This window comes from Prosopis cineraria, unplaced genomic scaffold (genome assembly GCF_029017545.1).
Source record: "Prosopis cineraria cultivar Desert tree isolate PC_DT_omini unplaced genomic scaffold, ASM2901754v1 PC1, whole genome shotgun sequence".
In the NCBI taxonomy this organism is placed as follows: domain Eukaryota; kingdom Viridiplantae; phylum Streptophyta; class Magnoliopsida; order Fabales; family Fabaceae; genus Prosopis; species Prosopis cineraria.
The window spans coordinates 40,169,370-40,184,990 of NW_026555332.1; the positions used below are offsets into that span (position 1 = coordinate 40,169,370).

Sequence of the window (15,621 nt, forward strand, 5' to 3'; positions counted from 1 at the left end):
ACATTACTGGATGCTCCTAAATGACGATTTCACGGGTATTTTTATCCTTTTTTAGTTCACGTCAGCAAAGATTAACATGTGGCAAGCACGATCAGCATTTAACAGTAGAAACTAACGGTGTTAAGGTAAAGTTAACTATTTGATCATTTTTGCACTCATTCATGTTACATTATAAGTATTTATGTTATTTTTTTTACTTTAAACTATTGAATATTTTTGATTGATTATTTTATGAATATTTTTATTTCTTTACCTTAAAAAAATAAAATTGAAATAAAAAATAGTAATAAATTGTGATGTGAGATTAAATCAAAATGACATGAAAAGCACCGGCATTCGTCCGGCGAAAGTGTGGAAAAGGTAATTAAGAGTTTCTGCAAATGAAGCCAAACTAGAAACAGCGAAAAGTATCAAACAGTATATTTCCATTTATGGTCGTGTTTGAGCACTGGCTAATGGCTAAATGATCCCTTTCGCTTGTTCCTTATTCGAATCCCATAACGGAAGCGATTGTTTTCATCATAAATAATTGACAAACTCAACTGATTAAATTCCGTTGCTTCTTTAAAAGAAATCATACAAATCGAAGTTGAAATCTGAAACCTTAGGAGACACATTCATCTTCACTTTCGTCAACTGGAGAAACCGAGAGAACCAGATCTGGGAGTCTTCTCGGTGCACCCCCTTCTCTCCCAGTTTTAGAGAGGGAAAGGGGGAAACGAGATTATATTATTCAATCGCCATTGATAACTCTCTGAAATGGCTCCAATCTTCGAGTATTTTGTGGTGTGCGGGATCGGCCCTGAGATTCGAACTCTTGAGGGAAGCAAAGGGTTCCATGGTACTGGATACATGTATCTTCCTTCTCTTCTCGATCAGTACCCTCCGCCTAATCACTCACCCCACCCTCCTCCACCTCCTCAGCTTCCCACAGTAAGCTCCTCAACAACAGGAAGCTCTTGTACTGCTTCCTCGTCTGTTCTACTTTTTTCTTTTTCCAGTTGAAACGTATCTTTTTTGGGAAATGTGTATGGACATTACATTAACGAATTTTAAGAATTCATTTCGGACTTCTCTTCCAGTTCCAAGTCGATCTGATTCTTGTAATGCTTGCTTGCAGTGTGTTCTGCCGGCTGGTGTAGAGTTTTATTCTTCGGGGTTTGATTCCAATGACCCCTCCACGTTTCCGAGGAGCTATCCCATTGTTTTGACCGGTGGGTTTATTTACAAGCACTATCTCTTCATTTTTCGAAATTAAGCCATTGTTTTCTCGTCGGTATGTTAGAAGAACTCCCAGTTTTGATGGTTAGCCTTCTTATATCGTATATCGTGAACCTCACAATTCTAGTAATAGTGTATCGTTATCACTACTAAGTGATTGGAAATTTCACACCGTTCTTAAACTAAGGACTGCAGATTTAGTTGACAGGCTCTTTAGCAGTAGTAAAACTAATTTCATTTCTGCATGGGAGATGTTGAATTGCTTGCATACAACAGCAAACAGGTCGAGAGTTTCTTGTTTCGTGATGATTGTTGCGTCATGCCTCCAAAAGTATGAGTTCTGTTTGAGTAATTAAACTTTACATGGAAGATGCCCGTGGGTAAACTACTCAGGCTAGAAGTATATAAAGAAGCATCCTGATAAAAATATGAGAATAAGATATTTGAAGAAACTTAGGCTAGTAGATTATTATTATTGTATTTTCTTTAGCTTGTAAGAAACCTACCCAAAGGGAAATCTGAACATTAGCCTTATATGGACAAGTGATTAAGATTTCCATAATAGGTAAGAAAGTTAATTTAAATAGACTAGGCTTGCATTTGTAAGAGGACACTTGATGAATGAAATATTGTGACTATTCAGATAGCTTCTCTCTCTCTCTCTCTCTCTCTCTCTGGGTTTCTGCCGCTCCCTCTCTTGCTCCCCCTATTCTGTTCTTCATCTTCTTCATTTCTCCCTCTTTATTTCTGGTTCAGGAAAATGAAGTTTTGATTTCATAAATCATTTATTATAATGCAAATAAGATTTTTCCCAAAGGATGTGTGAGGGGCAATATTGAAGCTGTGTAATCAACGAATTGGCCTTTAACAAGTCAAGTAATCCCAATTCTTGAGCATTCCTCCTATTCTTGTTTAGTTCCCTTGCAGTTCCAACGACAATTCAAGTTCAAGGAGATCTGGTCAGCCGTTTTGTTGCCCATTCGCAAAGGATGCTGCAACTTCCATTAACCTACTTGCATTTCCTCTATAGTTGCTGTCGTCAACATGTTTATGATCTGCTGTCGAAACATGAGATGACGTCTTCAATAAGAGCTATGGAATGCGGAGCTATTTTCTATGAATATGCCTATTTCTCTGGACTTACAAAATGCTAGTGTAGCCATTAATGATAGCTATCGATATTTTTCTGTAAATATTAATTAACCTCCTTTGTCAAGTAAAACAAATAGAAATAGCATTTTTTATTTAATTTTTCTTATCTAGGGTTGATTTGGCAAAATGAAAATTTCAATGGCTACCCTCTCCAACATCATGAACACCTTATCGAAGCAGATGCTGCATATCCTCAACTTCAAAGAATAGAATATACATCCCACGTATCAATTTTGGAAGGATAGCTTATTATCTTTTGTTTTTTTTTAATATATTGAATCTTGTCCTGTTTTTTCACCTTCTTCAATTCTTTTTTAATTTTATTTATGTTATAAAAATGTAAAATCATAGTGTATTGTAATGCTTCTATTGGATTACTAGCTAGTTTGAGATGTATCATGATTTTTAACTTTTGCCATAACATTCCTCTTTCCAAATATGGTTTTAAGATTGCTAACACTTGTTTTAAGAAGAAGGATGGACATCTCATTATTTATAAAAGTGGAGCTTTAAGGTCACAGATTGATTTCCTTTTGATATGGAATACAAATAGGGGAGTCTGTAAAAAATTGTAAGGTGATTCCTAGAAATGTCGTAACAACACAACATTGGGTCCTTGTCCTTGATTCATATATTTCAAGTAAAAATCAAAAGCGTTGATAAGTGGTAATTTCAAGGATTAGGTGGTGGAAGTTAAAAGGTGAGAAGCGAGAAATTTTTTAGCGGAATCTTTTGACCGAAGGAATTTGGGAGTCCTAGGAAAATGTTAACATTTTATGGGAAGATATGGCTAAGAAGGTAAGGAAGGTTGCCAAAAAAGTTTTGGAAGAATCAAAAGGCTTTGGTCCGAGAGATAAGGAGTTTTGGTGGTGAAATGATAGTGTATAGGATAAAGTCAAACATAAGAAGGAGTGTGATGGAGACTTAATAGTATGGGATATCAAGCCCCACATTGAGTAGTATGGGATGTTCAATAGGGTATATAAGTGGGTTGGTTTCCCTATCTCAACAGTTAGTTTTTGAGGTGGGTTCTTCATCTCACTTAGGCACCCATCAATTGGTATCAGAACCTCGTTGTCAGTGGTTTCAGAGAGGGCTACTCATGGAGGGTTTTGACTGGAAGGAGGTTGAGTTAAGTGTTATGGAGTACACCTATTAGGATGTCGGCTTTTCATGAGGGCCCAATTAGTAGAGACTTAGTAGCATGGGTTATTAAGTCTCATGTTAAGTAGTATGGGATGCTCAATGGGCTATATAAGTGAGTCAGTTCTTCCACCTCTATAGTTGGCTTTTGGGGTAGGGTTTTCCATGCTACTTAAATACCCATCAGAGTGTTTTAAAGCCATCTATTTGTGCAATGATGATGAAAATCGGGAAGGGCATCGAATGGCTAAGAAGGAAATTAAGAAAACTATGAGTGAAACACGTTCTAAAGCATTTAAAGAGTTCTACAATAATCTTGGGACAAAGGATAGAGAATGAAAAATTTATAAGATTGATAAGAATAGGAAAAGAAAATCAAGATATGTCGAACATGTCAGGCGCATAAAGGATAAAGAGGGAAGAGTTTTGGTCGTAGATGGTGATATTAACGACAGATAGGAGACCCACTTCTCCAAACTTTTTAATGATGGAGCATGTTCGTCTAGTAATTTGGAGGATTTAATCACTTGTGAAGGAGGACAAAATTTGTCATTTTATTAAAGGATACGCTATAGTGAGGTAAAGGAAGCTTTTAAGAAAATGGCAAATGGTAGAGTCAATGGACCTAATTGTTTCCCCATTGAAGTGTAGAAATTTTAGGTGAAGATGGGGTGTGGTGGTTGACTAAATTATTTAATGAGATCTTACAGTTCAAAAAAATGTCTAATTATTGGCGAAGTATCTTAGTTCCTATTTATAAAAATAAAGGGGACATTTTGAATTATGCTAACTACAGAAGGATTAAACTTATGAGTTATACAATGAAATTATTGAAAAGATTAATTGAGCATAGGTTGAGATTGGAGATTGGTATATTTGAGAATCAATCTGACTTCATGCCAGGTAGGATGACTATAGAAATGATTTATCTATTAAGGGAATTAATGAAAAAGTTTCGATACAAATATAAAGATTTACACATGGTTTTTATTGATTTAGAAAAACTTATGATCGTGTACCGAGAGAAGTATTTTGAAAAGCCTTGGAGAAGAAAAAAGTTTGGGTTGCCTATATTAGGATTATGCAAGATATATATGATAGGGTAACAACTATTATAAGAACTTTTGGCGGTGAAACAAATGACTTTCTTATAAGAATTGGACTACATCAGGGATTATATTTGAGTTCTTATTTGTTTGACTTAATCCTAGATGTTTTGACTGAGCATATTCAAGAGGAAATCTCTAAATGCATACTTTTTGTGGATTTAGTTCTTATTATGGAAATAAAAGAAAAGATTAATTATAAACTTGAGTTATGAAGGAGGATATTGAAGTCAAAAAGTTTCTTCCTAAGTAGAAGTAAGACAAAATATTTGTATTTTAATATTGATAAGATGTCAATCAATAATAATTTAGAAGTAAAATTGAAAAATTAAATTATATTTCAAGTGAAAAAATTTGGATATTTAGGAACTATTATTCAATATGATTGGGAAATTGATGGTGATATTTTATGTAGAATATAAGGAGATGGTTGAATTGGAGAATGATTAAAGGACTTATTTTTGTGATCATAAGATACCTAATAAACTTGAAGGGAAGTTTAATTGAACTGTTATAAGACTTGTTATATTATATGGTAGTGAATATTGAGCTTTAACGGGATATTAAATGTATAAATTTAGAGTTTCAAATATGAGAATGTTGAGATGGATGTGCAAGCATATACGTAAAGATAAAATCCGAATGAGCACGTGCGATAAAAAGTGGGCATGGCACTTATTATTTTGGAGTGAAATTTGGAAGTGAAATTGAGAAATTAGATTATACCTCAAGTGAAAAAATTTAGATATTTAGGAGCTATTATTTAATATGATGTGGAAATTGATGAGGATATTATACATTCGATACAAGTTGGATAGTTTAATTGGAGAAAGATTAAAGAAGTTATTTGTGATCATAAGGTACTTAATAAGCTTAAGGGGAAGCTTTATCGAATTGCTATAAAATCAGTTATGTTATATAGCAGTGAATGTTAGGTTTTAATGGGACAATAAAAGCATAAAGTTAAAGTAGCAGAGATGAGAATATGGAGATGGATGTGCGGGCATGCATGTAAAGATAAAATTTGAATGAGCATGTACTAGAAAAAGTAGGCATATCACCTATAGAGAGGAAAAATGGTAGAAAATTATTTGAGATGATTTGAACATATACAAAGAAGATCATAGGTTGTGCTAGTGAGGAAAGTGGAATGGATAATTTTGAATCTTGTTAAAAGGGGTAGAGGAAGGCCAAAGAGGACACTTATGGAAGTTGTTGACTAAGTCGTAATTAACAACTTTCCTAAAAGCTTGTTAAATGATAGAGTATGGTGGCATCGCACAATTCATGTTACTAACCCCACCTAGTAGGATAAGGCTTGTCATCGTCGTCGTTGTATTCCTCTTTCTAAGTAGAACTGCTTCATTGCATCTACCTTAGAATGTATTCAAGAACTCTATACCCTTGTTTGACAAATTTTCAAAATATTAAGTAGTACGATATTTTGCACATTCTACTTTGTATGCTGTCAGTAAACCAAGTTACTCTGTTTCTTTAGTTTTACATTGTTATCTTAAAGTGGATCTTGTATTCATTTCATATCAACAAATTACGTCTACATCTTAAAATTGATCAAGTATGCATATTACATTTATAATTTCATTTACATTGTTTTTTCCATGATGACCTCTCCAGTTTTCCACTGACTTTTGAGTTAGATTTCACTGTAATGTTGCTAGTTTTGTTTGCTTGCATAATTGTTACCTTGGAATGTGGGTGTTATTGTAAGATATCATATTAATTTATAAAATTTGATGCAGAGGGTGATGGTTCAAAAATATATGTTAGTTGCATCTCCTTTCGGGATCCAATCTGTGAGGATATAGCAGATGCTTACCGGATACCAGCAAATTCTTTTGCTGATAAATGCATTTGTTTAGTTTCACGCTCACCGAGTTTCCGTGTACTTAGGAGTACACTGGAGGAATTATTTGCACTGTGCTTTTCTCCAAATGGAAGTAGGTAAGTATTCTCTAGTGGCAATAACCTGCTAGCTTCTCATGCAAAAAGAAGTGCTAGTTTCACCAAAAAAGAATCCAGCTGTGATCATAATTCATTATAATTTTTGTTGTATTCTTTATTGAAGTATTCAATCATTGTTTTCTTTTTTTGAAAATCAACATATAATTATCATAGTCTTGCTTTCTTATGGGCTAAAAATTCTTCCCTAGATAAAACTTGCATATGTATTGTATTTGTATCCATAGCATCTAATGTTCCATGCTCTACCACGATATCAGCAAGCCATTATGGGATGTTATAGCAAGTGTGGTGTCAAATGTACCTTTGCCAACTCCTGGTAAGGAGCGAGTCCTGTTTGCTATTGAGAATTGTCTGCTTTCTGTGGAGGCTCCACCAAATGATGGGCTCCCCCATGCTGACGTATGGCCTGTACTTTTCTTTAAAAAATTATTAATTGCTTCCTTCTTTCTATTATTTGACAATTCTCCATTTTTTGGTAGCAGATATCATTTCAGCCTCTGCTGCAGTGCTTGGATGTCGACAACTTAATGAAACTTTTTACTGCAGTATTGCTTGAGAGGAGGATTTTGCTTCGAGCAAACAAGTACCTTTCTTAAGACCATTGAAATGCTTTCTTGTTAATTAGTTTTATCAAACAGGATATGTTTTTGTTTACATCTGCAAGATGGATATTACATTTGGGTCAATAACTCAATGTTGACTTCTTCAATTACAGTGTTCTGTTTCCCACACTATCATCTCTGTTACTTCGTTTTTTCCCCCAAAAAAGAAGTCTATAGTTCTATGGAGTTTCAAGCACATTTGAACTAAATGTTTGAAGCTAATCAAATTTAATGTTATTTATTCTGTATATTTCATTAATGCTTGCCTTGTGTGTGAATATGATGTGCTAATGACACTGTATTATTAGTTTTAAAAAATGAAAGTAGAAACCTTGTGAAAGAAAGAGAATACTTCTGTTCTCTGAATCAATCGCAGTATCGTTAGTGATAATGTGGAATCCATCTTGATTTGTATCCCATGGTTGTTGATTCTGTGATATTTTGATTAAGTTCAGTGATTTGGTTGCTCATCTGCGCCAGCAGTCTCGGAAAGTGTTTAAATTGTGCCTTACTACTTTCACTAATTTCTTGATTAGCTGTTGTGATATGACCAACATGGTTGGCCAATGCCAAAATCATTTCTATTCATAATTAGTATTCACTGTTTTATTTTGTTAATTTTTTCCCACATTATTAATCTCATCTTAGTTGTTTGTGAGCTTCTCATCCAAACTTTGTGTTTCATTTATTCTGTAAATTCTATGACATTGATCTATACAATCTGTTGGCAGGTATTCACTACTGACTCTTGTGTCAGAGGCCATATGTCACTTAATTTATCCATTCCGATGGCAGGTGAGGTTTCTTTATCATAATTAACTTTTAATAAGTTTCTCCCATTTTTGTGCTACTGGCATTTATTGGCCAGCATTACTTCATATGTTACCTCTAAATTGTCGTGAAGAATTTGTTTGTGTATGATATTTGATGGGAAATTGCAATGTTGATTTCTTTTGTTGACCTTCATCTAATTCTGTTTCTTTGTTTTGCTCTAGCATGTATACATTCCATTGCTATTTTTCAGTGGAGTAGACTACATTGATGCTCCCACTCCATATATGATGGGCCTCCACTCAGGTGTGGATACCTCTGCGCTGACAATGGATGGTGTAAGTCATTCCTTTAATTTCTTATCCTCCTCCTTTTCAAGACCCATTTTCTTGCTGTTCGATACACTTCCTAGCTATGCTTTTCTTAATAGATGCTATCACTAGTTGACTGTAATTCTTAATGCATTGTAAAAGCGAATACACCCTAATCCTCAAATGAATCACGCCTTTTGCGTGTTTTGATCCACATACTTGTACTAATAGGTATACAACCAGCCTCCTAATTAGAACTGACAGCCTAAAAGATTGCTTACTGGCTGACTAAACCACATGAGCTGCCTAAAAGCAATAGTTTGGGAATTCTTCTACGTAGTATAGTCAATCTATACTAGGTTTTATGTAGCTAGTTTGTGGTCTTCTGTTTGGTGCTCCTTTGAGTCCATTGGTTGTGTTATGGAGTATTAGTATAGAGGAAAGTCTTGTTGGTTAAGAAAGGAGTTTCCTCTTGTGCTACCAAAGTAAAGCTATATGTATCATTAGTAATCATGGTCCTGGCATGAGCTTAGGTATAGGGCTCTATACTATACAGAATGTACTTACCATTGTAAGAGCTTTTGCAGTGAACAGATCATGTTCTCTCTTTTTTCTCTCCCAAATTTTCCTCTCATCTTAATTTCTCTAAACAAATTTTGAAGTGGCCATTGCCATATTGGAAGTTTTAGTTTATCATAATCTTCTTTTTCAAACTTAATGCCCTTCCCTTAGCCACTATATTCTAGAACGGTCATTTCACCCGTTGATGATACTGGGAATTTGCTATACTCCGTGTGTGTGAAAAAGTCAATAAACCATGCTAGCCATGTATTCCTTCTACTCTTTGCACTTAATGATCAAACGATTACATTTTATAATCACAGTGGTTCAATTCACCTACTTCTCTCTCTCTCTCTCTGTGTTTTTTTCTTTTTCGGGGGAAATGAAAAGGTTATGGAAATACCATACAGAAACAAAGAGAGTTAGACCCTCTGTTTATCCAAATCCACTGGCCTACAGTCTAAAGGGGGTTAATTGGATACAAAATATTTCTTGATCTTATTTCAAATGGTAAGATAAGGGAGTGTCATTAATTTTGAGCTACTGCATTTGTGCCTTTAGTTGCTCAGTATTTCAGTTAGTGCTTAAGTTTGAATCATTTTGTCTAAGTTGACAAAATAATAGTTATTCAGAAGAGCACTGAGGCTTCATAAAAACAAAATCAAGCAAAGAAGTAGTTGCATTTGTCTGTCCTGCGTTTATCATTTAGTTTCCACCATTTTTACATGGTTGATGAACTGTGTGTTTTATATTCTAAGTGACTGGTCTTGAATTTGGTGCTGGCTGGCAGCATTGCCAGTTCAATATTTTATTTTGTTGTCTGATGTTGGCATACATGTGAAGAAAATCTGTTGAATTCAGATTATATTTTGACCTCCTGTAGGTGGTAGTCGTGGACCTTGAGTATAATCGTATCACTACAACAGAGGAAATTCCGCCTATTCCTGAGCCAGAGTTTACATTTTTACGTGGTGAAATTTCAAAGTTGTTATATCCCAATGTAGTTGGAATTGATGAAGTGAAGGCTGGAATATGTGGTGCATCTGAGCATTTCCCTAGGTCTGGAAGCAAGCAATGGGGAGAGGATCATGACCTTCAGATAAGGTGATGCTTGAATACCAGCTGCTTGACTTGCATAATGTTCTTGCCGCTTTCTTGGTGTAACTTGTGAGTTCTTTAAAAACAACTGTCTTCAGATGCATCATATAAAATTCAAGGAGATGCAGAAGAGGAATATACTGTTCCAGAGATTAATTTGGCCCTTTTTTGTCTAAGAACCTTGATATGATTTATCGTTTTTATTTGGGCAATTTTCTTTGTAATTCTATTGCAACAGCCAACAGGCAATAATGCTGCATATCTGATTCTGCTCCTATTATCCAGCTTGTGGAGTTGGCACTTGGCAGTGCTTTTGTTTTCTGTAGATGAGATGTTGCCTTATTATTTACAGAAATAAGTGTACGAATTTTCTTTTGAGCGGTATAAAAATTATTGTTGGAGTGTTACTTTTAGAGCCCTGGGTTGATTGTACCTTTACTAGCCTGATTGGGTAGTCCTAACCTTACAACCAAGAGCATCATCTGAATCTAAGTTTCGCAAATGACAAATTCTTAGTTGAGTCCCAAATCAAATAGAATCTTGTACTAGATCCCTGAATAAGTAGAAATTGCTTATACCAATAATTCCTAAATTTGAAATGGAAGTCTTGCTCAGCTGAACTGGAGACCTAAGTGCTATTCGGAATGATTAGAGTTTTGTTCATTGCAAATCCCATTTGTATTATTTGTGTGTTTGTGTTCCTTACTCTTGAGCCTTTTTTCCTCTCAGTTTAACTTTTTTCTTCAAAATGCCTCAACTCTGATGCAAATTTCGTTCCTTAACTGTTTCCAGTGTTTGAGGACTGCTGTATAGACTTGAGTATTTGCATCTTGTGGGCTTAATGTCAATATCCTCTTTTTTAGATAAAAATGATGGGTAATATGAGACTAAAACAAAGAAATAAGATATCTGAAGTAGAGTTTAAAGCTTTACTAACAAGTATTCCCCTGGTCTTTCTAAAAGTGACAAAGCTTTTACAATATTAGTTGTTTATTTGATGATTGGCTTGTGCTTTCTATAAGACTTTCTGTTGCTAATCCTCAGAGTAGGCTCATTCTCAAAGCAGCATGTTTTTCGCTTGGTTTGAATTTTTTTTTTTGTTTGGATGAACATAACAAATATGAGGGGGATCTGTAACTTTGTCACTGAGCATCATACTCATTTGCATCAAACCAGACAATGGTTTGGTTCAATTATATAATATAAATGTATATAGTTATATAATGTATAATGTGATGTGTGTAATCACTAGTGTGTCTTCCGTGCAGGTTGATATTCCTGAAGTTCTTTGCAACACTTATAAGTGGTTACCGCAATTTCATAGTATGAATTTTCATTCCTTATTCCATAAACTTGGCATTTAACCTTTCATATATCAACTTGTCATGGCCTCTGAATATTTTTTCTTGGTATCAGGAAAACAGTGCAACTAATATTTTTAACACTCAAGCTTTTTTGAAAAAGCGCTCTCGATCTACTAATCATCCCCCAGAGCCCATGGTAATTTATATACTCATATGCATTATATTCACCAATTAAAAGGGATGCTGAATGACAATGGAATATACTAATTATTTCCTCCCTCGGTTTTCACAGATAGCTCAGTTCTTAGATTCTCATGGTTTCTTGGATTATTTGGAGAGAGGTGTAGGGTCTGATGAAAGCAACAACAACCTGCTTGATAAGCTACAAGATGCAATTGGAAGGGGCCAAAATCCTATGTCAATTCTTCCATCATCTTATGTAGAGCCTGAGATTATTACTATATCGGATTCTGATGTTGGATTATCAGGTGAATGAAAGTTCTCTATCCAAATTTTCCTGCAACTGCAATGTGTTCTGATATGACTTAATATGTATTCATCATTCTTCCTTGGGTCTTCAGGATCTGGTGCTAAGTATACTTATGATAGGTTTCCATCAAACATCAGAACAGATGAGCAAGAAGAAAAGAGGAAGCAGATTCTTGCAGCAGCAAGTAATGCCTTTGAGTACTCTGGAAGGCAAACTCCAAGGTAATGCAAGTAATGCCTGAAACGTTTAACATGCTCTGTTTGTAGGTATCAACCAGGAAAATTGTCATGATTGTGTCTGAGTCAGTCACTCAAACAATTCTTCTTGTTTTTTTTTTCTCTGGGGCGACATTCCTTTTGGGCAAGATGTTTGCATACAAATGATTACTATCTAGTTTCCTTCTCAGTCTACAATGTTGATAGAGAAAGTCAGGACATATGAAGACTAAATTTCATTGAATAATAAAAGCTCCTCAACTGTATATTAATTATTCGGATCGTAAAGGTTATTTATTGCTTTAGTACAAGTGTGAAAAAGGTAAAAGGTTAAGGAGTCATACCTAAAACCTGTTGAAGAAATTCAGAAATTTGATTCTCTGATTCTTACTATTCCAAGTGATCGAGCTGTACATAAATAGATGGGTTGGTAGCTGAAAGATTAGCATATTCAGACAGCCTACCTAGCTTACAGAACTTCAGAGTATAACTATTCTATCATAAAAGAATGGTAAGATGATAAAGCTTGAACATGACAATGTCTTTTAGAACAAAATAAATAAAAAGCTAACACTGAAAACTATTGAAAGACAGTTGTTATAAAGCACATCTGCTTCACTATGTGTTCTCTATCACTTCCTTTTGAGGTGAGAAGCAAATATTAATCATGCCCCACTCATAGCTAATGCTTGTAGCATTAGCAATCTTCTTCCCCAGGACCAAGTCCTCTTTGAGCAATAGTGCCAGACCCCATAATATATATTTCTTAATTGATCTGGTCCTTATTTCCTTCCAAGTAATTTTTGTAACAGTTCCCATTTCTTTGCTATAAAATTTGGTTTGGCTTTTTTCCTCATTGGTCATTAACCAAGTTACTGGTTTCATCTCTTGTCATGGTCTCCTCTACGCTTCCTGTGTATTTTCCACCAATGCTTTCCATCCTATTTCTGCTTGTTGCCACTTCCTTGAGTATTATGTTCCATCAGGGCTGATGTTTCAGTTACTGATCGGAAACTTGAAGACCCATGAATGAGTCTCTTCCTGCTCTTCTCCTTTTACTTCTAAAAAATGTTTCTGTTAGGAAAGTAGAAGATTAATTGCTATGATTCTTCTTCAAACATCTTCAAATACTGGATTTAAGTCAAGTAGAAGTTTACAGACCCTCTTTTGCTCCAGAAGCTTTCTATAATATGCTCCATCTAGGCTGCAGCTCCATTTGTGTTTCTCAAACGTATCTAGTTGTTGCCAACTGTTTGTTGTACAAAGCATCACAAAGTTGTCTGTGAATTTACTATTGTGTGACTTGGAAGATAACGAGTCTTCAAATTTTTTCAGCAAATAGTTTTCTGATCTTTTGAGAGTAATACATTCTGCTTTATTTTTTCAAACAGAGCTACTGAATTAACTGGTTGCCTTATCTACTTACACAGTTTTCTTCTCTTCATCTTATTTCTTTTGCTCATAGTTTCTCTTCTGTATTGTGCAGTAAGGACTCTATAGCAGATGGTCTTACTCCCCTAGAGAGAGCTGTAAGTAACATTTTCTGGACTGTTATACTAGTGTTTCTATCATGTTAATGTAAGGTAGATTGAAGTGGTCCCTAACATAAACAAATTAATGGTTTCAGGCAGAAAGGGAGCGCATGGTGTTGGATATTAAGGTTAAGTTGCAGGTAACTTCTTGTTCTCTTGACTTACATTCCTCAATGCGTGTGTGTATGAGTGACAAGCAAATCTTCAACTGTATGCTTTTATCCATACTTGCTCTGCTGATTTTTGTCCTTGCAGTCACCTGACTAACATGCTCAATGGAATTTTAGAAATTTATTGCTTGTATTTGTATTTTGTATAGAACATATGTGGCAGTTTTCCCAGAACCCATTGGTAATTCTAATGTTTTTAGATTTTTCTCTAGTTCTAAGGATAGCTGGTGCTTTAGTTTACCTATTGATGGAAGTGTATTTCTTTTTCTTCCACTCATCCAGAATCTATTTATCTATTCCTTTTTCTATTTGGATGTATATGTTCACCTTTGAGGTGTCCTGGTGAATTGATAGTCTAAGCAGTCTACTGTGTTAATACACTTGGGGGTTTTTTATCTTCTCCATCAAAGCCCAGTGTTGACTCTGCTGATTCACTGAAACAGCAATACCTACAAGCTTTTAAAGAAATAGAATGAATGGGAAGCGAGATTTGCAAGAATTGTCTCCACATTCTGATGGGTTGATATTTAGCCAAGAAAGAGTAATGAGGTTTCCGTTATTGAGAAAAAAGTGTAATTAGGTTTCTCAGAGATGTGGTTTCTTGGTTTTCTTAGATCTTTTGTAGTTTCTCTCTTTCAAATCTTTATCTGAGTGTTGCATATTGAGAAGAATAAATGAAGCACGGATTTGAGACGTTGTGGCTCACTGGATTGATTTGTCTAAATAGTAGGCAGGAGACTTGCACTACATAGGTTTGGATTTGTTTTTCTCTTTTGCATTTGACCATTCTTGACACACATAAAAGGTCTAAAACATATTTTCTGATGATTTACAAGGAATAGATTTTGTGAGTATGTATACACGTATAAAGTAGTAACTCCAGGAATTGTTCTAGGAAGGAGATTGATGTATAGAAAAGTAAGAAAGAGGGAGAAAGAAGGGGAGAGAGAGGAGAGAGAGTGAAGGAAGAGGAAGAAGATAGATAGTCGAGAGAAGAAGAGAGAACAGAGAGTAGAGGAATCTGTTATTACTCATGAACCTAAAAGAATGTAAGACTTAAACCCCAATCCCCTCTATTTATAGCCTAATGCCGAATCCCTAACTAACTAATCTTAACCACCGAATACCCCTTAACTAATATTATTTATTTATTTATTACATAGCAGACATAAGTGCAAAATGGAATCTCAAATGAATATCCATTGATCCTAGGGTCAGCTTTTAGTCTATGCCATCTCCATCCATGTCGTCCTACATGGAGCCAGGATGACGGTAACTTGCACTTGAATTGATAATGTCAAAGGTCAAAACTTCTCCATCATCATCTAACTAGTTCCTCAATCTTTCATTGTTCTTGCTGAGCTTGCAATGCATGTAAAGGGACTTCAGATCCTAGAGCTCCTCTCCACCATATCTAGCAACAATGAAATTTCTGTTGAGTTAGCAATGGTGTGGCTTTCACTCGTTTTCAGTGGATGATGTAAACTGAGTCGGTTAATTGCTTTACTTTCATTTTGAGTACTTCTTGTTGACTTATTGGTGTTGAAATTGTTGTTGTAACGTCTTATCTTTTCAGATATTTTCTATTTTACAATTTTTATTTTTCTGTGAAACAGGGCTTGTGGCTACGGCTACTTAGACTGGGACCAACAGATGATCCTCTTTCATCCTTTGAATATGGAACAATACTAGGTACGGCTTTTTGCTAGATTTTAACCTTCTTGCTATTCAAGGTCAATATTTCTTGTGCCCTTCACATACACAAATATCAATTTAGCATCTCCTAGACCTTTCAAATAAGTAATTGTTCATTTGTTTTTTGCAGCCTTGATTGAATCTGATGCTGAGGGGATTGGTGGTAGTGGTTTTGTTGAGTGTATAAGGGAGCATATACATTCAGTTAGCATATACTAACACTAATCACCAATTAATTGATTATTTATTTATTTATTTTTTGAAACC

The 15,621-nt window shown here is 35.1% G+C and overlaps 1 protein-coding gene across 2 annotated transcripts in view; it reads left to right on the forward strand.

The window, feature by feature from the left end:
• The first annotated feature begins 431 nt into the window (after positions 1–431).
• Positions 432–15,621, forward strand: part of LOC129317924 (DENN domain and WD repeat-containing protein SCD1) — a 38,507-nt gene continuing 23,317 nt past the window's right edge. Inside the window, exons 1-16 of one of the 2 annotated variants that reach the window (XM_054962359.1) lie at positions 432–933; positions 1,121–1,214; positions 6,383–6,584; positions 6,863–7,004; positions 7,088–7,188; positions 7,939–8,002; positions 8,203–8,316; positions 9,734–9,954; positions 11,217–11,271; positions 11,365–11,448; positions 11,545–11,740; positions 11,834–11,963; positions 13,444–13,486; positions 13,585–13,629; positions 15,276–15,351; positions 15,485–15,558. In XM_054962359.1, the coding sequence (XP_054818334.1) occupies positions 760–933; positions 1,121–1,214; positions 6,383–6,584; positions 6,863–7,004; positions 7,088–7,188; positions 7,939–8,002; positions 8,203–8,316; positions 9,734–9,954; positions 11,217–11,271; positions 11,365–11,448; positions 11,545–11,740; positions 11,834–11,963; positions 13,444–13,486; positions 13,585–13,629; positions 15,276–15,351; positions 15,485–15,558 (1,815 nt within the window). In that variant the 5' untranslated portion in view covers positions 432–759. The remainder of the gene's footprint in view (positions 934–1,120; positions 1,215–6,382; positions 6,585–6,862; positions 7,005–7,087; positions 7,189–7,938; positions 8,003–8,202; positions 8,317–9,733; positions 9,955–11,216; positions 11,272–11,364; positions 11,449–11,544; positions 11,741–11,833; positions 11,964–13,443; positions 13,487–13,584; positions 13,630–15,275; positions 15,352–15,484; positions 15,559–15,621) is intronic. The other variant, XM_054962351.1, reaches the window with a different exon arrangement.